Source organism: Ornithodoros turicata, chromosome 4, assembly GCF_037126465.1.
Source record: "Ornithodoros turicata isolate Travis chromosome 4, ASM3712646v1, whole genome shotgun sequence".
NCBI classification, from domain to species: domain Eukaryota; kingdom Metazoa; phylum Arthropoda; class Arachnida; order Ixodida; family Argasidae; genus Ornithodoros; species Ornithodoros turicata.
In genome coordinates, this window is record NC_088204.1 from 18,866,197 (window position 1) to 18,888,735 (window position 22,539).

At 46.7% G+C, this 22,539-nt stretch overlaps 1 protein-coding gene across 1 annotated transcript in view; it reads left to right on the forward strand.

The window, feature by feature from the left end:
* LOC135391320 (leukocyte elastase inhibitor-like) overlaps positions 1 to 22,166 on the forward strand; it is a 36,478-nt gene extending 14,312 nt beyond the window's left edge. Inside the window, exon 2 of the mRNA XM_064621553.1 lies at positions 20,582 to 22,166. Within this exon, the coding sequence (XP_064477623.1) occupies positions 20,582 to 21,708 (1,127 nt within the window). The 3' untranslated portion in view covers positions 21,709 to 22,166. The remainder of the gene's footprint in view (positions 1 to 20,581) is intronic.
* The last annotated feature ends 373 nt before the right edge of the window (positions 22,167 to 22,539 follow it).

The window sequence follows — 22,539 nt, forward strand, 5'->3', positions numbered from 1 at the left end:
ACAAGCATAAGGTCGATCAGAAGGCCGAAAGTAAAAAAGCCGAAAATCAGAACACCGAACAATCAGAAGGCCCAAAATAAAAAGGCCAAAGAAACAGAAGACCAATAGGGTGAGCACCCCAGTTAATGACCACTGAAGGGGATCGTTCTTTGGGGGTCTTGTATTAGAAATCAAATAATTGGAATGTACAGCATTTGGTGCTCGGATATACGCTGCTAGAGAGAAAAACAAAAGCAACATTCTGTTCAGAATATTTTATTAACATAATTATCTAATTACACAAGTAACTGTCCAATAACACTGTATAACATGTTTGCTACAAAAAGAAAGTGCCTGGTGGGTGAATGACAGTGAATGACTTGTATCACCATCTGAATGAATTGCAGAGGAGATGGTGTTTCACTACATTTGGGTGACTCGAACGTGATTGCCACGATGTACAATAAACACACGCAATAACACATTGGTCCGTATGTCTACTTTTCCTTTATTTTGTTATCCCCCTAAGTGATCGAAAGCACGTTATTAACGCGAAGTTCGGTAAAATTATTTATTTACCATATTAATTCCCAACAAGTCTATCCTACTTAATTTGTAGAGCTAATTTTTTTATCGCGTTTAGGATAACAGTTTTCATATCTTGGGTTCCTTATTTTTCGGCCTTTCGATAATTCGGTTTTCTAACTTTTCGGCCTTCTGATTGTTTGGTGTTTTCATTTTTCGGTCTTCTGGTTTACGGCCTTATGATCGCCACCCATTGGTAGGATGGGGCAAACAACTAATTTCTCCATCTCGGATTAGTATCTGATGCCAGCATCACATACTGGGCACCTTAACGACCTGTATTGTTATCAAGCAGGAGAGCGTGTGTATTATCATCAAGCGCAGGATAGCTACGAGAGAAAGTGTGTGTATTGTCATCAAGCAGGAGAGCTACCTATAGAGGTATTCCCCTTTGGACAGACACTAACTTCACGTTACAAACCTACAAGCTAGATAACAACACCCTCTAGAAGAGCTTGCTTTTCGTACTGGCCATACTGCCCGACGACCTTTTTATCGGCCGCGCATTCAAAGACACGGCCCACCCGGGTGAGGGCCGCTTTATCAAGGGGCCCTTCTCAAATATATGGAGGACCGGCTCCCTTTGCCTCCCTCCACTGCTTACGCGAAGTTGAAGGGAGACCTGAAGGGTGTGTATTGTCATCAAGCAGGCGAACTACCTATGGAGGTGGTCCCCTTTGCACGGACACTAACTGCACGTTACAATCCCACAACCTAGATAACAACACTCTCTAGGAGAGTTTGCTTTTCGTACTGCCCATACCATGCGAACAATCCAAACACGGAAGAGTCGCTGCGGAGGACAGAACAGTCCTAGCAGTCCTTGCCACCCACCCTGAACTGTCAGCCAGCGGCGAGAGCACTCCAGAAGGCCGTACCCTGCCCTGACAGCCTGAAATATAGCTGCGTCGCCGAAGTCTTGGCCACCGAAAGTGTGTATCGTCATCAAGCAAGATAACTACCTATGGAGGTAGCCTCTTTTACACAACCGCCAGCGTGTGTATTGTAATCAAGCAAGATAACTACCTATGGAGGTAGCCTCTTTTACACAAACTCTATCTTACATACCAGATAACAACGCTCCAAAGGGAGATTGCTTTTTGTACGCGCCATACCCTGCGAACAATCCTTAAACTCCGGAAGAGTCGCTACGGGGGAGCAGTACAGTCCTAGTGGGCTTACTAGAACTTGATACGCCACTCACCTTGATCGTGATCAAAGAGCCGAGTCGCTGTAAGCAAGCGGCGACAGCACTCCACAGACCCAAATAATGACTGCTCACGGATGATATCTGCACGCAGCCCGGCTCTCACTGCCTGAATGTATTGGCATCATCGTGGAAGACCAGCCATATTGGCTGGCTCCCTTTAACGCAACAAACGCACTAGTCTACAACCATCGCAATGCCAACACCCAAAGACGAGCTCACGGCAGGTCTGGGATTGATGTACGTGCTAGATGCCACCTCGCAACAAACCAAAACTCACGGAGAGTTGCTCGTGGGACAGCAGCACGAAGGATATTAGAAGCGGATGACATACCTACCATGGCTTTCTTCGAAGAGGGTCGCTGATGTTTGCCACCGCCTACCAAACTGCACGGCCCCAAGAACTGCTCTCTCCCTGTATAACACTCTACGGATGCCCGCTCTGACCCTGTTCAGTACCTCAACGGCGGTGCGAGCACGGCCACCGTGCACAGCTATGCAGCGTGCTATCCAGACCTGGTAGTTTATTTCTACCGCCAGGAGTACAAACTGGCGTCTATCGCAGACCGGAACTGGGAGCGAGCTCAGTAACTGGACCGTGCTCCGCCGAATGAACGGAATGCCGTAAAGCACCTCAGCCTTGTGCCACAAAAAATCGGGGAGTAGACAGTTGCGAAAAGCGTGCTCCGACGTTTCAAAGGAAGGGCAGAAAGGGCAAAAAGGCCTCGTCAAACCAAAGCGGGACAACCTGTCCCTGAGAGGTAAAACGTCGTGAGCAAGACGCCACTGCAAGCTTGCACGGCGCGCATCCAACCAGCCGGCCGTAATATGAAGCCACGCGATCGGGCGAGGCACAGCCGAGCTCGCCGTCGGAAGGAGCTCCAGAAGAGCGGCATAAAACTGCTTGACGGACCAGACAAAGAAATCCTCCGACGGGAATGATGCGCGTAGGCGACGGACGTTCAAAACGTACTCTCTCAAGTGCGAGGCCACAAACTCAGAGCGCGGTCTATTCTGCACAAGCGGGCGAAACAGACGTACGTCTGGACCTAAGCAGTATTGCAGGAGATCGTGGGCGGCGTGGCCAGGGTCACTAAGGGCGTCGAAAATTGCCTTTATCCCGAGCGCAAGACACTTGATTTTTACGTGCGGAACCCGCAAACCGCCCACCTCTCTCGGCTGGTACATACGTGCCCGGGATACCCACTCAGCTCCGTTGCCCCAGATGAACCGAAAGGCCGTACGAGTTGCTGCAAGGAAAACCTGACGAGGTGGAAGGCAAACTGTCCCGTGATACCAGTATTTGCTCAGGAACCACGACGCAGCCAGGCGAGCTCTACAGGTGATAGGGAGCACTAGGCCCCCTAAATCCGTGAGAACCGAGACGCTGCGCTCGTGAACACGCAACCAAGAAAGAGAAGAGACCCCAGTCCTGTTATAGTGAATACCGAGAATCCGCACCTCACTCCTAACAGGGATCCCGAATGGAGACGGACAGGAGGGAGTGACATTAATGAACAGCGCAGCGCTTTTTTCTCTGTTGATTCGCGCATTCGATACTCGACCGTATCTCTACACAACCGCCAGCCGGCCGGCAACAACGTTTGCCAGCACACCGTTTCATACTCAGCGTTCAGGAGAGACAGAGCGTCTTCACATTGTGGGGGTACAGTTTCGCCGGTGTTAAATTTGCAGTACACTTCGCAAAATATTGTGCCGAGTTAATGTAATGGACCTCGTATTTCCAACTCTACACTCTTAAAAATGAACTTCACCGCATAGCACGCTCTTAGCCAACCATCATCTCGAATGATATCGTTATCTGCCCTGATTTGTTGAAAACGGTAGGCGTACGCCTTTTCTGTCACAGAAAAGGCGTACGCCTACCGTTTTTAACAAATCAAGACAGGTAACGATATCATTTGCGACGATGGTTGGCTAGGAGCGAGCTATGCGGTGAAGTTCATCTTTAAGAGTGTAGGATGGGGTAAGCATAAGCTTGCCCACATCACGCTTCAAAAATAAAGCGCCTCCTGTGGCATGCAAGGGCTAATAAGGGAACCTTTTAACATCTTTTATTTGTATTTTTTTTGTTATTCCTTGTTAGCGCCGCGAAGCAACTGTGGCTATGAGCGGCGTACAGATGTGGACAGATGGAGTGAGGACAGCAGGAAGGAGTTGGGGGCAGAGGGGTATACGCAAGGTGTGTCAGTATATTTGTGTGGCGACATGCTGCACGTGCCGCAGGGTAAGACAGCTCGGATAATTTCGACCTCCTGCACTCTTAAAAATGAGTTTCACCACATAGCACGCTCCTAGCCAACCATCATCTCGAATGACATCATTCTCTCCCCGCTGATTTGTTGAAAATGGGACGCGTACGCCTTTTTTGCGACACTTATGCGGTTCATAATTGTCACAAAAAGGGCATACGCCTCCCATTTCCAGCAGACCAGGGGGCTTAATCGCTTCATCGTCGTTACGGTCGCCACAAGCTAACGAGTTGCGGGAAATTCAAAAAGGCGGGCGGGAAATTTAAAAAGGTGGGCACGTGATAAAACACGTGCACGGCGCTCTTCGCGCGATACGTTAAGGCCGTGATACACGTCACGCGCACTGTGTCACGTGCCCACCTTTTTGAATTTCCCGCCACTCGTTAGATTGTAACGAACGCAACGACGATGAAGCGATTAAGCCCCCAGGGGAGAGAATGATGTCATTCGAGATTATTGTTGGCCAGGAGCGTGCTATGCGGTGAAGTTCAGTAGCCCTATCGCCATCACCACCACCACCACCACCACCACCATCTGTTTTAAGCGTGTAGGGTCTCCGACCCAAGGTGCTATGCACTATAAAAACATAACTTCACCGCATAGCACGCTGCGCGCTAACCATTGCCGCGAATGATAGGGTTATCGCTTTTGATTCGAGGAGAGAGGGAGGCGTACGCCTTTTTATGGCAATTACCATATAGCCAAATTTTCACAAAAAGGCGTACGCCCCTCTCTCTCTATCAACCCTACCATTCATGGCAATGTTTGGTGCACAGCGTGCTATGCGGTGAAGCTCTGTTTTCAGAGTAAGGAAGGAATGATTACCTCCCGCCCATTGCTACCGTCCTCCGCCGGGTTCGAACCCGCGATCTTGAGCTCAGCAAGCCAACATGTTATCGACTCAACTACCGAGGCCGGCAAGCGAGGCCGAGTTCTTTTGAACTATACCCGGACACGAATCCCAAAGCAAAAGGGACTGCACACCCTCTCCCTCTCCTGTACCACCATGACCTTTCTCCCTCCCTCTTTCGTCCCTCCCTTTTACCCCTCCCTTGGTGCACCGCGCCGCCAACCCAGAGCAGGCTAACCGCACCTTCCCCCAAACATCCCCCCCCCCCCGCGCCGAAATACATTTGTTTTTCCACGATAGCAGAACCCCGAAACGAGGGACAAGGAGGGACATACACCGCAACATTTCAACGCACACTCTGTCAACGTCTTGAGACGTTGTTTAATCTCTCCTTGCCCGTCGTCTCGGGATTTCACTATCATGGATACTTATCACCAACTCGCTTGCTATCTAACCATCCTTTCATATTCGTTTTTACCAGCGGCATGGCCGAGCGGGTTACGGCGTCCCGCTGGTTGGTGGTAGCCGAGGTCGTGCTGAGGACTGGGAGGTGGTGGGTTCGAATACTACCACCGGCTGCGCTGACTGAGGTTTTCTCTGGGTTTTCCGAAGGCTTTCCAGACGAATGCCGGCACAGTTCCTTCTGAAGTCGGCCCAGGACGCATACTAACCCCCCACTCTTTCCTGCGGTTATCTCTCCATCTGTCCACATCTGTACGCCTCTCATAGCCACCATTGCTTCGCGGCGCCATAACGGAATAAAAAAAAACATTCGTTTTTCTGTCACATTCCTCTGTGCAAACATACGCGCCCATAAATTGATTTGAAACCACTTATAACTACAGACACGCGCTTCAGCACCGCAGACTTTCGGTCACAAATGGGAGTGGATGCAAAACGGGAGCAAAAATATATCGTTAAAGCCTAAATAGGACATGACCAGAGTACGCCTCCAGCGTGGTTAAAAACTCCAACTCTAACGAGGATCCATTCTAGAATAAAATTCCTCAATAGTCTTCAAAGCAAAGCACGTTTGTCCCCGCAAACGGACGTGAACTTCCCAATGAAATGAACTTCCCCTTTGTACTTGGGTGTGGCCATTGCATCGTACAGTGAATACTTCATTCGAGACTTATCGGCCCAAAAGGAAAGTATAATTAGTAGTTTGCTGTTGGCACGTTGTGACTGCCTTTCGTTTATTACTTTGTGCAGCGCGGCGACAGTGGGAAATGATAAACGACGCGCGTTAAGGTTGATAAGTAGGGTCGGGTCCAATTGCAGACTCGCTTCGTGAAACGGGTTTCATTACTTTTTATTAGCTTATCTAATAGGCGGTTATGTCGGCTTGGTTTACGCGTGAGGTTTATTTGGTCATTCATGCAAGAAATGTTGGTTAGTAGCTCCGAGCGTTCGAGTGAATGTTGCTGTCTCGCGAGCGATATAGCTGGGCTCTGCCACGCATTATGACATTTGTTGGGGAAACCAGCGCTGCTATTACGTTATGACAACAGCGAAAGGGAACATTCTGAAAGTAGAAATGAATCGCATCAGAATGGTATCCCGATTTCATGAAAAAATGAAAGAGCACGCCTCTTTTTCTGTGTGTGTGCGTGTGTGGGAGAGAGGGAGAGAGAGAAACTCTGTATTTCCGCTAATAGGAGTTGTGCATCGGGCGGAAAAGCATGTTGCAAATGACTCAAAACGTACGCCAAAGAGATGTTTAAAAAATTATCTAGTTGTTGTAGTGGACGCTGGGACACCGGTGTCCCTCTTGTCACCTAATCTTTTATGCGGGCTCCAGCTACGCCATGCGATCTTTCTCTCTCCAAATTACTGCTGCTCCATCTGTGAGGAGTAATAGTAACCTGCTGTGAAGTTTCGCACTCCTATCAAGAGGTGAGGGCATATTAGGACGTATTTTCTTTTCACGAACTACATGTATGTAAATACACGTATTTTCTTTCACGCGGCTTTGGTGAGGGCGACTGTGCTTTAAAGCCTTCCAATCCTGCGCAGGATTTCCACAACGTCATTAAGTGCCATTCGGACCCTATGTTCCGAAGCCTTCGTCGCTGCCTTGGAGTTCCAAGAATGGCTGAAACACGGCAAGTCCTGGCTGAAGCTGGTGAACTCCCGGTGGAGGTTCTCCGTGAGCGTGAAACGGCTCGACACTTCCTACGTTTGCTTGCGCACATTCCCCCTCATCCACTCCTCAGGAAAATTCGATACTGTCCTGAAAGTGATTTCCATCGCGTAGCGCAAAGGACACGCCAGGCTCTCACTGGCTTCATAGCTAAGGACGGCACACCGCCGGACGACCCCTGGTCTCGGCAACGTTGGTGATGGATGTCTTAATGGCTTACAATTAACCTTGTCTATGAAGCAGGCGACAGGCTAGTTCTCCAATGGGTTCCAGCCGATTGCGGTGTCGAAGGGAATGAACAGGCCGACAGCGCCGCAGAAGCAGCTCTCTCGTCTCGGAGACGGACGCGTATTGCGCTGCTGGGAGGAGATCGTTGTTCCGTACTTCGTCGCCTCGTGACTCCCCTGGCTTCCCGCCTATAGACCGCTGGCGTTCTCCCCCCAGCCATGCTGACCAGAGTTGACCCAGCGCTCGCTTTCCGCATGCCTTGACATACCTCTCGTCAAGAAGCCGCATTAGTTCATCGAATGCGCCTCGATGTGGCTCACTGCGGTGCTGTAGAAGATCTAGAGCACATTCTTCTACACTGCCCACACTACCAACCTTCCCGAACCGTACTCTCCGGATCCCTTAACGAGCTGGACTCTCGCCCCCTCTCTCTCACAAAATTGGTTGGTCCTTGGCCACATCCAGCAAACCAACGCTCTGCCCTCAAAGCTCTCTTCACCTTTCTGGATACCGTTGGACTTTGATCCTTATTGTGAAGGGGTTCATTATTTCATTCCCCGCATCACCACCAGCAATGAGGTAGAGTATCACCCCTAGCGATGAAACTCCCCATTCATCATATCACAATAAAGTTGTTGTTGTTCTTGTTTCTTGCACTTTGATAATGACATAAAAAAAGCCGCAACCTGCATAAGAGAACGTTCGTACACTTGTAGAAACAGAACTCGTATTCTCAAGGAGTGTGTGGAGGCGGGGTAGTTGGTGTACATTAATCCTGATTAAGCAGCAGAAGGACGCGGACAAAGAGGGAAGACAGGAAGACCGCTCTCGTATTCTCGCCAGAGGGGGTGTTCTGCCTGGCTTTAGCGTTAGGCTTAGTTTACCGATGTGCTTACATCGAAGGCAGTCGGCAGTTGTAGTATCTCTATTTGATTCATTTATAGGAAAACGGGTGGGTATGACCGCGGATGACGTGTTTTTAGTTTAATGGACGATCAGAATGATCCCGACAATATCCCAACATGGTTAACGAGGATGAGAATGAGCTCACGGTGCTATGCCTAAAGCAGAAGCAAGAGGAAAGGAAAGTCGTGCAGAAGCCGCATACGTAAAAGAAAACTACTGTGGTGATGACACAACAGCTTGCCGTAGTCAGCTACGCTGAGGCGAGCAACGTGACGACTATCGCAGGGGGGATCGTGCGTCTTGGGCCGACTTCACAGTGAAATGCCGACATTTGTCTTCAAATGTCGAAGGAAAACCCCGGGATAACAACCAGAAGAGGAACGAGAACGACATTACACCACATCAAATGCTAATAAAGAATTGTCGAGCGATGACTCGCGTGCCTGAGGATGACAATGCCCAAAGACGCATCCACAACGAAGCACAAAGAGGCTTGTGCCAAGTCCCTGTGCAGTGTGCGCTACAGTGTCCCGCTCTCTGTAGTGCGTTTTGGGCATTTTCACAGGCGGTCAAAAGGGGCCTCAAGTGGGTCGTGGGACATACCCTGTCCCACTTATAGAAATTCCTTAGCTGGTTCAGGGGACAAATTAGTCCCACTTTTTTCTCACCTGCAAATGGTTCGTCAGCGTTCGGGTTTATTTATCTTTGTGTGTGTGTGTGTGTTTGTATAAAACTGCACTAAGAGAGCAGTGGAATTGTTCCTGGTGATGTGTAATGTCACACTTTCTCGTGTCCAACAAAGGGTTAAAACAGTGTCGGCTCCAAACGGCGATTTTAAATTGTTGGCTGTGACGCCTTTTGTATAGATCAATCCGATAGGTCCGTATCTTCACCACATATAGCCATGCTATGCGGTGAAGTTCAGTTTTTAGAGTGTGTGGTGAAGTTCTGTATCAAGAACTACACTCTTAAAAATGAACTTCACCGCATAGCACACTCCTAGCCAACCATCATCTCGAATGATATCGTTATCTGCCCTGATTTGTTGAAAACGGGAGGCGTACGCCTTTTTGTGAGAATTATGAACAGCATAAGTGTCACAAAAAAGGCGTACGCCTCCCGTTTCCAATAAATTAGGGCAGATAACGATATCATTCGAGATTATGGTTGGCTAGGAGCGTGCTATGCGGTGAAGTTCATTTTTAAGAGTGTATTATTAAAACTGCATCAGACCACAGGAGGCCGACCATTGCAGAGAGTGATACCGCAATCACTCCTTATATATTTGCGGAAAGCTCAGGGCGTACGCCGTTTTGTGACAATTAACATAACTGCATAATTGTCACAAAAAGGCGTTTTCCCTTGTCATTTTTACAAATCACGGGGAGAGAACGATGTCACTGAGGATGATGGATGGCTACACTCAAAAAACAGAACTTCACCGCATAGCATACACGCTGAGCGCCAGCCATTGCCACGGATGGCAGGGTTATCGTTTCTCATTCGAATTATTGGCGTTATCCAAATTGACACAAAAAGACGTACACCCCTCTCTTTAACTAAGAAGCGATAACCCTATCATTCGTGGCAATGGTTGGCGCACACAGCGTGCTATGCGGTGAAGTTCAGTGTTTAGAGTGTAGTATACTCACGTGCCTATCTCACACGCGCCAGAATCAATTCAGAAAAAGAAGAAATAAGATTAATTGTCTTCGCAGCAACTCAAAGGTTAAAGCTCGGAAATGGTAATTGTTCTAAATGAGGACAGCGTAATTTCTCTTTCATGTAACCATGCGAACTTCGTGTTTGTGATCCTTGTCGCCGTTAATGAACCGGTATACACAGACGACATATCTCGCATTCTAGGAATGTCAGCCACGCCTGCTTCTACTAATTATGTTTGCTACCCCCGTCACTGTCATTAACCTTAAACGTCTCCGAGGAAGATGGCAAGTAATCGAGCCAATTTCCCAAAATGCCGTCCCCACATCCCTGTCCGACACTTTGGTTGCCTAGTATTTCCGCTAAGAGTACTTTGCTTATTATTTCTACATATTTACCCGCCTCCACAAAAGGAGAATCAACACCCACGTGGCGGGGGCGACGTTACGTTCACCGAACTAGAACACAACAACAACAAAAAAAAAGAAAGAAAGAAAGAACTCTCACACTCGGGTAACAGGAAAAAAATAGATGAAAGTATATAAGAAAATATAAGAAAGGCTTGCGCAATCGGGTACAACCACAGTTCAAGGTAACTCGTTACAAGTAACTCGTTGCTGTAACTAAGTTCCTTTTTTTGGTAACTTGTAACTTAACTCGGTACTTTTGCGCCGTGGTAACTTTTAGAGGAACTCGTTCCTTTTTAGGTAACTTTGCCAAAGTAACTTAAGTTAAGTTCCAAGTTACTTTTAACTCGCTTTTCACTCGCGTCCACATATTTTCTTGCTTTCTCTCCGGTTCCTTCATGGCATTTTTTTTTTTGCCATAAAACGTGATATTCAATCAATGACAGTATTTTATTCAGGAAGTAAGAACCGCTGCCATTGAAATGAAGCTGAACCACTGTGCGCCCACAGGCAGTAAGATGCAAAGCGTTCGAATAGACCTCTACCAGAGAAAAGTCATGATGACATTGGTAGACAGATTGAAACCGAAACAAATCGGAAGGAGAGGACTGGGTTCCACGAACGGGCACTTGTTCGCTGCCTCCCATTGAAAGAAAAGCAGGACCGAGGGTTGCGTCCCCTTAAGGGACCATATCGTAATCCCATAAAGACCGTGGCTTTCGGGCGCGACCTTGTTCACCTCTAGCTTCGAGCGTAGTTCAATTTTTGTGGCGCTGTCCAACACTATGACGTCATTTGTTTACAAACAGGGAGAGGTCTATTCTTGGACATAAACCAACTAAGCGTGTTGCACCCCTCCGCGGGCAACTCAAGGTCTAACTCAACTGCTCACGCACGCTGCTCCTGCGTAATGCTATTTTGTGTCCGAAGTAACTTGGAAGTAACTCGTTCTTTTTTTTAAGTAACTCAGTAACTGCGAGTTATATTTCAGGTTGAAGAACTTCGTTATTAACTTAGTTATATTTTTCACACTGTAACTCAACTTGTAACGAGTTCTTTTTGACGGGTAACTTCCCAATCTATAGGTACAATAAAACATCCGTTATTCGTTTTGGGAATAGCAAGCCTACTTCATGGCTAACATTTCCCTTCTCTTTTCTCTCTCTCTCTCTTTTCTGTCAGCATTAAACATATTCCCCCCCCCCCTCCTGTGTTAATCGTTGCTTAAACGCGAACAGAAGCACGCTCAGAAGTTATATTATACAGCACCGGTTAAAATATGTGGCGGTTAGAAGTGTCAGAGTTTGGTAGCCATAACAAGAGCTATACCGTGGAACACACACCTCTGGGGCATCACATAGTGAGTAAGGGGTAGGCTAACGAGGGGCGGGGCACTCGTCGAGAAGGCCACGTGATAAAACACGTGCACGGGGCTTTTTTTTTTCTCGCGATACGTGAAGGGTGTGGTATACGTCACGCGCAATGTGTCACGTGCCTATCTTTTTGAATTTCCCGCCCACCTTTCTTGAATTTCCCGCCACTCGTTAGCTCGTATCGACCGTAACGACGATGAAGCATATATATGCATACAGTCAAACTCCTTTATAGCGAACACCTTTTTAACGAAAATACCACTACAGCAAATTTTTTTTGCGGTCCCGCTGGAGCCTATAGGTCGAATAATGGCCATCCTTTTGAACGAAAATACCTTTACTGCGAATTTTTTTTTTTTTGCTGTCCCCTGAGCTTCGTTGTAAAGGAGTTTGACTGTATATGAAACCGATACCACTATGTCCGGCGTCGGCCGACAATCTATACTTGTCTGTATTGTTTTTGTTTTTGTTTTTTCGTCCGAAAAGTGCTTCGATATTAAATACACGAATTTTAAAGATCAGCGCTGCTTGCTCAGCTGCAGAGGCTCCGGCGGCGTGACATCACTCCCTAAGCGGAGGAGTGAGAGTGCGGCTCTCAGAGGAGAAAGGCGCCGTCTATACGTCACGTAACTCTGTGAGACGCCCGCACGGCCGCCGCGGCGTTCCTTTCCTCCAGGTCTCACCCTCACTGGTTGTTAGGGAGTGATGTTTTCTCGTTGTTGTTGTTTTTTTCAGAGAGGGAATTCCGGCATACTCTCAACATTCGGCGTCTGCTCTCGTCATGTATTCCATCGAAATACCGTGGTCAGCGGTCCACGGGAAATAAAATGACACTATAGTTTCGAAATCGACTGGAACGCCCATACTACCGTCCCTTTAACTTTACTCCGAATTATTATTATTAATAACATTCCTTTAAAATTCTCACCAACAGTTTCAATACTTGATAGGCTTAAAATCTCGTATTTTTGCTACACTAGATTTGTATGCGCAGCGAAAGAGACTTCCTACGGCCGCACGGCCTTGTTTTGTCTACGCTGTTGGAGAAAGAGATTTGTGGTAGTAGTCGAAGCCCAGACTAGCATCCAATAAAGCAACCGGAAATACATATTCACGCAATAAAGCATTAGCTCGACACGTCCTGGAAATGTCGTTCGTAAACTGATCAATAAGCCCTCGGTTCCTGTTAGAACCCCCAATAGCGAGTTTAATATAACCAATAACCTGTTTTACCATTCGTACATAGCCAGCTCCAGCAACGTCAGACTCGTCAGAAGCAACGCACAGTCCCACTAGAAGATATTTGTGTCGTCAGCATACACGGTGAAAGAAACGTCTCTGGCAACAACAACTACATGAATGACGATGCATGGGATGAGGCAACGTTTACAATATTTCAACGCGGAACCTGTTTCATTTCATTCTGTTGGACCCGCGTCACACCCTAAGAAAAAAAAAAAACATGTGAACAGGTGGTTACTTCTATAGTTACCACCTATGTCAGCATAGCGTCTGATAAAGGGTGTAAAAGGGTGATAAAAGCAATTATCATATATCCAAATTGCTACAACAAGGCGTACGCCCCCCTCGCTCACCGAATCAGAAGCGGTAGCCCTATCATTGGTACGTAGCAGGTAGAACTTTGCAACCTTTTAGGCACAACATATGCGACAACTATACTACAGTACCTGTAGGTGTAACTGCTCCACCTTTTTCTTTAAGAGTGCATAGCCTTCTAATATATTGTCGCTCACAGGGAAAGATACCAGCAGACCCGTTCGAACCTGTGTCGTGACTCAAGCAAGAACCTCCCAATTGTATTTCTGCAGCAAACTGGCGTCCTGATGGGGAGGAATTGCCCTTGTCGCCATTCACGCTCCCTAAGCTCGCTCCCTAGCGTAATTGAAATAAATATGTCCAGCAGGGGAGCGTCTCACAGCAGACAACTCTCCTGGAAGCTCTTTCGCTCGTTATCGACGCGTTTCCAGGGTTACACGTATTTTGTCACGAGTTGGCAGCGAGTCCTTACATCTCTGTCACCCCGTGTTACACTTCTGTGACGTTTTGCGCCAGGAACGCCCTCTTTCAAACCTCTTCCACACGTACGTATTCTCAGCAACGGACGAACCGACCGAAACAAAACATTCACGATGTTGAGGGTGTCTCTTTTTTTTTTTTTTCCGTGTTAGCGCCGCGAAGCAACTGTGGCTGTGAGCGGCGTACAGATGTGGACAGATGGGTAGAGGACAGCACGAAGAAGTGGGAGACAGGGGGGGTTAGTATGCGTCCTGGACACACTTCAGGGGGAACTGTGCCGACATTCGTTTGGAAAGTCTTCTGAAAAACCCAGGGGAAACAGCCCAGAACAGAAACCCAGAACAGAAAACAGAAAACAGAAACAGAAAAAGTACAGAAAAAGAACAGAAAACAGAAACAGAAAAAATCCAGGGAAAACAGCCCAGAACAGAAACCCAGAACAGAAAACAGAAACAGAAAAAGAACAGAAAAACAGAAAGAACAGAAAAAGAACAGAAAAAAAACAGAAAGAACAGAAAACAGAAAAAACCCAGGGACAACACAGTCAGTAGTAGGATTCGAACCCACCACCTCCCAGACTTGAGCACGACCTTGGCTATACCACCAATGAGCTGGACGCCTTAGCCGGCTCGGCCATGACGCAGGTCGACGTTGAAGTGACGCGAAAATGGCGCCAAGTGAACGCCCTCGTGTCGTCACAGTGACGCACGTCCCTTTGAGTGGAAATTTCAAACCGGTAACAAATTATACCGCTCAATTTGGCGAAAAGTAGAGCAGAAATTCCGTAAGTCAGGGAATGCGCTATACCCGGGGAAAGACAAAAGAAAAATCTGCAATTTGATGCTCTGTGAGCGAACCATTCGTTTAACAGGTACGCACAAACAGTATAGGGGGCGTTACGCGTAAAATCGACTTCCTGCGGAAGCATCGCCAGCCTCGCATTCCTTCTTCTGTAAAGTACCTAAAAATGGCCTCCAAAAGCAACCACGCGACTAAACAGCTCTAATCTACCCCATGCAGAGCCCCTCTATACCATAGTGCTACTAATGAGATCTCACGTTAGGTAACCCGTTCGCGACCGCTCGGCGAAGGCCAGTAGCATTTAGTGCCTCGCGTTGGCTGATCCAATCCATTTATTATGGGTGTAATGAAACTTCCGGAGGCCACAATCGATGTCGCGCCTGCCATAAAGAAGTCTATTGTGTGAGAAGCCCCAGAAAAGATGCCAATCTTCAGACATAGTTAGCGCCAAAAGGGGAATGGCGGGCATAATGTTATCGCTTGCCTTATCGGCATACAAAACAAATGGCTGCCAAGGATGCCACAGGGGAGCGAACATTGTGGTGTTAACGGGCACTGTACTTCAAATGCTGTGCGCTATTGTATCTGGTTTTATGCGCCTCGAGGGCAACGTTCCATGAAGAAGGCCTAAGCTGTAGCCGTAGTGGGGAACAGGGACTTGTTCCTAAGAAAATGAACCTATTTTATGAAATGAAAATAGCGACATGAAACGAAAGGGTACTCAAACAGCTGAACATACATGTCCTGTTGTGCATTTGCCCCCGAAATTCCCCTACATTGCGATGTATAGTGAAAATGCAAACGGCCTCCCATTGGTTTCCTCAAACGACCCCAGGAAACCAACGACGCCCCGCTCCGCGTTGTCTTGAGAAGAAGAGGGAGAGCGCAAATTGCGCTTTCCTTCGCGCATAACTCACCAACGGGCGCAACGGATGCGTCGCGTTCCTTCTGTGTTCGCTTCAAGGTAATGGCATTTCCCATTCTGCGAGGAGATATTTTGGCACTTTAATGCCCCTCTAAGGATCTCGTGGGCTGCGCACACTGATAGAAAGTTTTACAATCGGGAGCGTATACGTGCTTTGCTCCGTAAGGTGCTCACGGCCAACAAGCACACAGGCTGATATTGCTCTGTCTCCTGGTTCTATGAGGACGGGGGGCGTACGCCCGTTTTTGTGACACTTTACGTACACGAGGTGTTTCACCTGACGTGTTAAAAATCGTATTTAAACATCTCACCTGTCTCAAAATCGCGGGGTCAACGCTATCTATCTCGGGAGAGCTTTTGCCATAACTACGCAGCGCCTAAGACACAAGTACACAAAAGAACCAAGACGAACACTTCGCTGCCGATTCTCGCGACTTAAACTCAATTTCTCGCGATTTATAATTGATAAAGAGCTCAGAAGTCATGGCTAGTCATGGCAAAAAGACAAGTAGATTTTCATATAGAAGTAAATTTTAATACGCTTTTTAACACGTAAATTTTCAGACAAGTAAGTTTTTCAATACAACTCTTATAACACGTCAGGGGAAATACTCCGTGGAAAATGCTACAGATATGGCGTATGCCACCTGCTTTCAACGACTGCAAGTCAGCACGTTTGCATTCCGAACGCTGAGCGTGTTATTCAACTAACTACTGCTTTTTCTGTGAAGGAAAGGAAAACGAAACCATGATTGTTATTATTGTTATTATGAGAACATCAGGAACATTATAAAATCATTAAAGTATTACTCGCGAACAGATGCCAGCAACTAACTCTCTCCAAACATGTGAACTGATTGTTTGTTATTTTAAGGTACCTCTAAGGCATCAGCATTCCTGAGCACGAGGATGCGGTTTCTTTCCCTCGAAGAAATTCAATCCTATATAGTTTACCATTGCCGCTATTTCCTTCCCTGTAGCGCACGGCTTCGAACAACCCGCAAAGACAAAAGGACATCGCAGCCATGCAAAGCCGACGAGGAACGTGGTTTGCATTCGCGTGTACTTAGCATCACAATAGACATTTTCGCTCACGTTTACTTTCAGAAAGCATTTCGAAGAAAGCAGGCCGCTGCGGCTGACAGCTAAGGTAGCGACGACTGCAAGTGCAGCTCATCAAGGTTCTCATTACGTGTTGCCGACGGCCTCTTCCTTTGACACTTGAGAGAGGTATTTTTATGGACTCATTAAGTAATTAGTTTGTGTATATATTTTACGGTGTTTCAAATAACGAACGAAGGCTGCGTCATTTGCTGCTGTGTACCGTTAATCAGAGTAATCCGTCTGCGGTTCCGGGAAGAAACTATATTACGATGCTGCCTCGTTAAAGGGCGTCTGCGGATAATTACGTTGAGTCTAGTTGCTTGTTTTAGTATTTGCCCGTTTTCTTATTCAGCAGTGAGGTGTATCAAAGCTGGAAGTTATTTAGATTTTTGGTTTTCGCCTTAGAAATGTTTCTACTGCGCTCGGGGAAGACGACAAAAATCGCATTCCGTGCTTTCTTCAATTTTGCCATTATCACTCACAAAATAAAGATGCCTCAGCTGGGAATTTTCATCTCTTTAAGCACTAGGAGAATATATCTCAACTCGATACATCCAACACTATTTCGTGTGCGAGGACAGTTGGACCTTGGCTCAAACAACGCACAGCAGCGCTGGGATCTCCGACCGCTGATGAATGACTTCCCCAACAGCCACAGGTCTACTGGAGGGACTCTAAGCCTTTGTCGCTATTTATGTACACAACAGCAGCAGCGTAGCCAGAAAAATATTTCGGGAGGCGCCCTTTTGGAACCCTACATGGGGGAGGAGGATTGCACATTCGTTTCCCTTTCCCAGAAGCACTACCAAAGGTACGGTTTCGGAGGGATTGAACCCTCCGCCCCCCCCCCCCCTCACACACACACGCACACCTTGGCTACGGCACTGTATACCACAGTCATATGTAATAGACAGTGGCGTACGCAGAAAAATACTTCGGGAGGTGTTCTATCGGAATTCTACATGCGGAAGGAATATTTGCATTCGCCTTCCCTTTCCCAAATGCACTACGAAAGATGCGAGATCGGTAGGAGGGTTGATTACGCTGTTGGTAATACACAGCCAGTGCTAATGGGGCTACGTTACGAGTTGTGGGAAGACTGCAGGTAACTGTAACCACAAGAAATTGAATGAGCGCCCATGTAAACATGTAACACAAGAAGGAAAAAAAAAAAGCAATGAAAACAGCACATTATTTCGGAGAACAGCTATTTAGTGTCAGCAACCCCATATCTCATCGTCATCATTTATTGTTGTTGTTGTTGTCAGCAACGATTGGAAACAAAAAACGAGAGAAAGACCCATGGGGGAGGGGTGCCCCTTTAGGCAGTAGCACTAATTGATATCACTGCGTCGGAGGTTACCGGAACACGGAACCGACTGCTTCTTTTTGTTTTCTTGTTCTTTTTTTCCCCCTCGCTGCAGTGGATTGGTTACAATGAACGAGTTTCTGTTCCTATCACGTGATTGGGTCACCTCTTCTGCTGACACCAGAATCGCCCGTTTTCAAGGTCAGTCCGCAACGCGAGGAGCTGCTGTGGATTGCAAGTAAGTAAGTTAGCGTTCCTATCTACGTTTTCGACAAATTTCTCTTCATTTTGTCACAGCTTAACAGAGAAGTCTTTTAAGAGAGTCCATGTCGTTGTGACCTCCCTTTGTAATTTGATGAATTAGGAAACAGCGATGTGTAGATTATGAACACGTCATTAGGAGCGCACTAAAATCGGAGTTCTATATTTTTTATTTCTTAATCAATCAATCAATCAATCAATCGGGCTTCAGTCCCTCAATGAAAAAAAGCAGGAGGTCAGCTCAAACCTAGGTTTTGAGTTGACTGATGGTGGTTGACCGCAAACTCAATTTTGAAGTGTTAAAACACTAAAACGAATTTCATTTCGAAAATATTTTGGCAGGGATTTGCAATAACAGAAGTAGCTAATGAAATTTGAACAGTGGTAGGTGAAGGGGTGAATATACAGGGTGTCTCCTTTTATCTGCAACACATTTTCGTAAAAAGGGGAGTTGCCTTAATGCGGTTTTATTTTTGGCATTGGATTACTCGACGGGGCTGCTACTAGGAAACCAATGTTTTGCCCAACTAGTGTACTAATTAACGGAGATATTTTAATCTACTTTCTAATTATTGATTATAACTTAATTATAATTAATTAACTTATAATTATTGATTATTGATATTAAATTAATTATTGAATATCAAAGCCTGGTCACCACATAATCCGCTCGAGCCACTGATGAAGCACTAAAGTAACATAAGCGCGTGCTATAGACCTGAGTATTTCACCTCGGCCGCTCGCTGGAAACAGAAAGTGATCGCCAAACGAGCGACGGTGACGTCAATATTCGCCGCCCTCACTTACCGTCACAGAAAAACGTAATGCTTTATGATCTTTCTTTTGTTTTGTTTTTCTTTTTTGCTTCCAAAGAGCTTGGAGCATCACCACTATACATATCAACGCTTATCGTACCGGGGAAGGGCAAGAGCTGTGTCTGGCAGGATGAAATGGCTGATATACGGCAAGCAACAGCGAACACATGAAAGAACGAAAGGAAGGAAAAAGAAAAACAAAACAAAGGTCGTGAAACATATCTTGATAAGGGTTTGCCATCGACGTCACCGTTGCTCTTTTTGTGATCACTTTCTGTTTCCAGCGGACGGCCGAGGTGAAATACTTGGATCTATAGCACGCGCTGAGATTACTCGCTGCATGAGTGGTTCCAGCGGATCATGTGGTGATCGGGCTTTAATATTGCAATTGCAATGTGCTCCCTAAAGTCAATAATTAAAAAGTTGATTGAAATATCTCTGTTAATTAATCCCCCAACTGAGGAAAAAATTGGATTCCTAGTAGCAGCCCCGCCGAGTAATCGAATGCCAAAAGTAAAAACGCCCTAAGGCAACTCCCCTTTTTATGAAAATTTGTTGCAGGTAAAAGGAAACACCATATATAAAGAAAAATATAGAGATATTGAACCCAGCTATGAATATGTGAGTGAATTTCAGCTTCGGCATGGCTTGTCAGTGATGTATTTCCTTTCACTTGCATTTCTTTTGACTGTAGCTGTTGAGTCTTTTATTTGAAAAAGAAAAATAATCAATGGAAATAAATGAGAGAAGTGTGACGCTGGACGAACCTGGCACACCGGAAGCAGTGGAAGCACTGTGTGTCCCGGCTGCAATCCCGCGGTACAATCGTGATTATGATCACTTCTGCGCAGACTTGTGCCCGTTACTCGAAAAAAGTAATTGATTACCGTTACCGTTACTTCTGTGGAAAAAGTAATTGATTATCATTACCAATTCCTCGACTTCAAATGTAATTGAGTAACGAGTAGAAAAGTAACGCGTTACTTCTGTCGTTACTCTGCATTCACGCAAATTATAACCGTCTTTGTGTGCCTCAGAAAAAAAAAAGGTTCAACAGCGGAACAGCTGAAATAACAAGACAAACAAAAACACGTAGGACAAGGAAATCTGTACGCCCGGGAAGACGTTGACCCGATTGTGGAAGAGCATTGCATGGAACTTCTCCATGACTCACTAAACCGCCAAAGCTTCAGGTACCATCACACTGGTGTAGGAAGAGATTAGGGAGAGAGACTCTGAAATTCCAGAGCGTTATTAGAATGACCTCCGCTTGCAATAGTAGAACAGCCCAACAAAGGCTGATGGCACCAGGGGCTTGACTTGGGGCAGAACATCTGAAAGATAAGCTAATCTCTGCCGGAAAAGTAATCAATTACTGAGTAATCGATTACTCAGAAAAGTAATTGATTACTGGATAAATTACTTTGACAGTAAACTAACTGATTACTCGGAAAATTACTCAAAAAGGTAATTGATTACAAGTAACGCAATTACTAGTAACGCGTTACGCACAAGTCTGCAAGTTCTGCGTACTGTTCAAGTAAAGTGATGTAACAGTCTACACCTTTTGGAGCCTAGAACTCTGACTGCACAAAACCACGTTGTCACCTAAAAAATGAAAGAAAGAAACACACCCAATAAAAAAAAAACGAAAGAGAAGAAAGCTTGCAATTCTCATCACTGTTCTTCTTTCAGGCGTTCTACAACATGATTAAGAAACTTTTCATCCATCCACATTCATCCTTGTGTTGGCATTCATCAGCCTCACGCACACGAAAGAATCGACCAAAAAGCCCCCCAAAGTTGCCAGAGAAGCGGCTATTCTCACTAACAACCTCGCCCTCTCCCTGTTCCGGCGGATCGCAAAAGCTGACGACAACATCCTCGTGTCCCCGTACAGTATCAGCACGGCTTTCGCCATGGTCTACCTCGGCACACGAGGTGCGACGTCGACGGAAGTCCGAAAGTTTTTCCAACTGGAGAACCTTCACCTCCAGAACAGCCATATTCACGACGGCTTCCGAAAGTTGTCTCACCACTTGGAAAACTGCACGTCGCTAAAAACCGCCAACGTCCTCCTCAGTCAGGAGACTTATCCAGTTATTCCTTTCTTTACATTCAGCCTGAAGGAGTTCTACAATGCTTACGTTCAAAGAACGCTGTTTGAAAGCGACTCAGCTGCTGTAACTAACTGGGTGAACGCGTGGGTACGCTGGAAGACTGGCGATGGCGTCCAGAAGGTCCTGCATCGACCACCAGACTCCGACACGAGCCTTATGCTGCTCAACGCCATCTACTTCCGGGACAAATGGGCGGATGTCTCAACACAAAAAGCGGGCTATCATCCAGCGCTGCAATCTGACGTCACGCAGTTCAAGTACAGATCCGGAAACCTCAGTTTCTACATGATCGCTCCACGAAACCCAGATCATCTTGAACAAGTAGAAGAGTCGTTAAGTTTTGCAACACTAGAAGACATCGACGCTTACCTCACAGTGAATGGAAGTGATGTCGGTGTTCCAAAGTTCCGCATTGAAGAACAGTACGATCTGAAGAGTGCCTTTATGTCAATGGGACTTCGGTCAGTGTTTGCGCCGTTCCGTTCGGATATGACGGGAATAAGCAACTTGAACGATCTGTACCTTTCGAAAGTGCTTCACAGAGTCGTCATGGAGGTCGGGCCACGTGGTACGGAGGCATTAGCGCTGACATTTGACGACGCCGAAGCTGATTACGCGGCTGGCCGTGCGGAGGCACATCGACCATTCGTATTCTTCGTGAGGGACCAGCCTTCGGGCGTTGTTCTTTTTCTGGGAAGCGTCCGAAAACTGACAAGTCTTTAAATCACGTTGGCGCGGGTCACGTGCGGAGCCGCAAGTGGAGTACTGCTGTGTGTCTTGGTTACAGGTAGCGGTGGTGGATTTGGAGGCCCGCCTTTGTTATCGGCATGTTATTGTGGTAATTAGACATATTCAGTCGATCGCACGCTATCGTTTTACGTAATGGTAACTTTAGTTACACGTAAAATGTGTCGACTTAGTGTGGCGACATGCTGCGAATAATTCCGACCATCTGAAGCTCTTTGGACGTGCGCCGGAAATCTCCGATACACGGTGCTGGAAATACACGGTAGGTTTTACGTACGCTACGCGTTCAGCGTCAGAATGAGCGAAAATACGCTTTAGTGATAGCGCACTTCGTCCGCAAACTCTTTCCACAAACGCTATCGACGCTAGTGTCGCCAAGCGGTCGTCTGTAACCAAACGGTTACAGGCAACCGGACAGCTGGAATGTAATAACAACTGACAAGACTCTATTAAACGAGACAATACTCTATTTCACGTTATTTTGCACTATCAGTATACTTTACTTTTCGATCTTAATTGCGTTCCAGTGCGTGTGCATGCAGATGACGTGGTAACCAATCTGTGCGTCGCCTCGGGTGTTATAGGGAATTCATAGGTTGCGCTCCAGGTAGAAGAAGACGCATGTCAACGCGTACGCACGCATTGGAACGCAATAGTGTGAACACCCCTAGAAGTGGCAACACCACCTAGATAGTGAAAGCCTGCTACTCGTCGAGGAGACGTAACCACTAAGAGTCAGCCAATCAGGATCGTGTTTTCAACGGCGGTTGCCAATCACGAATGTGTCTTCAGCGGTCAATGGGGACT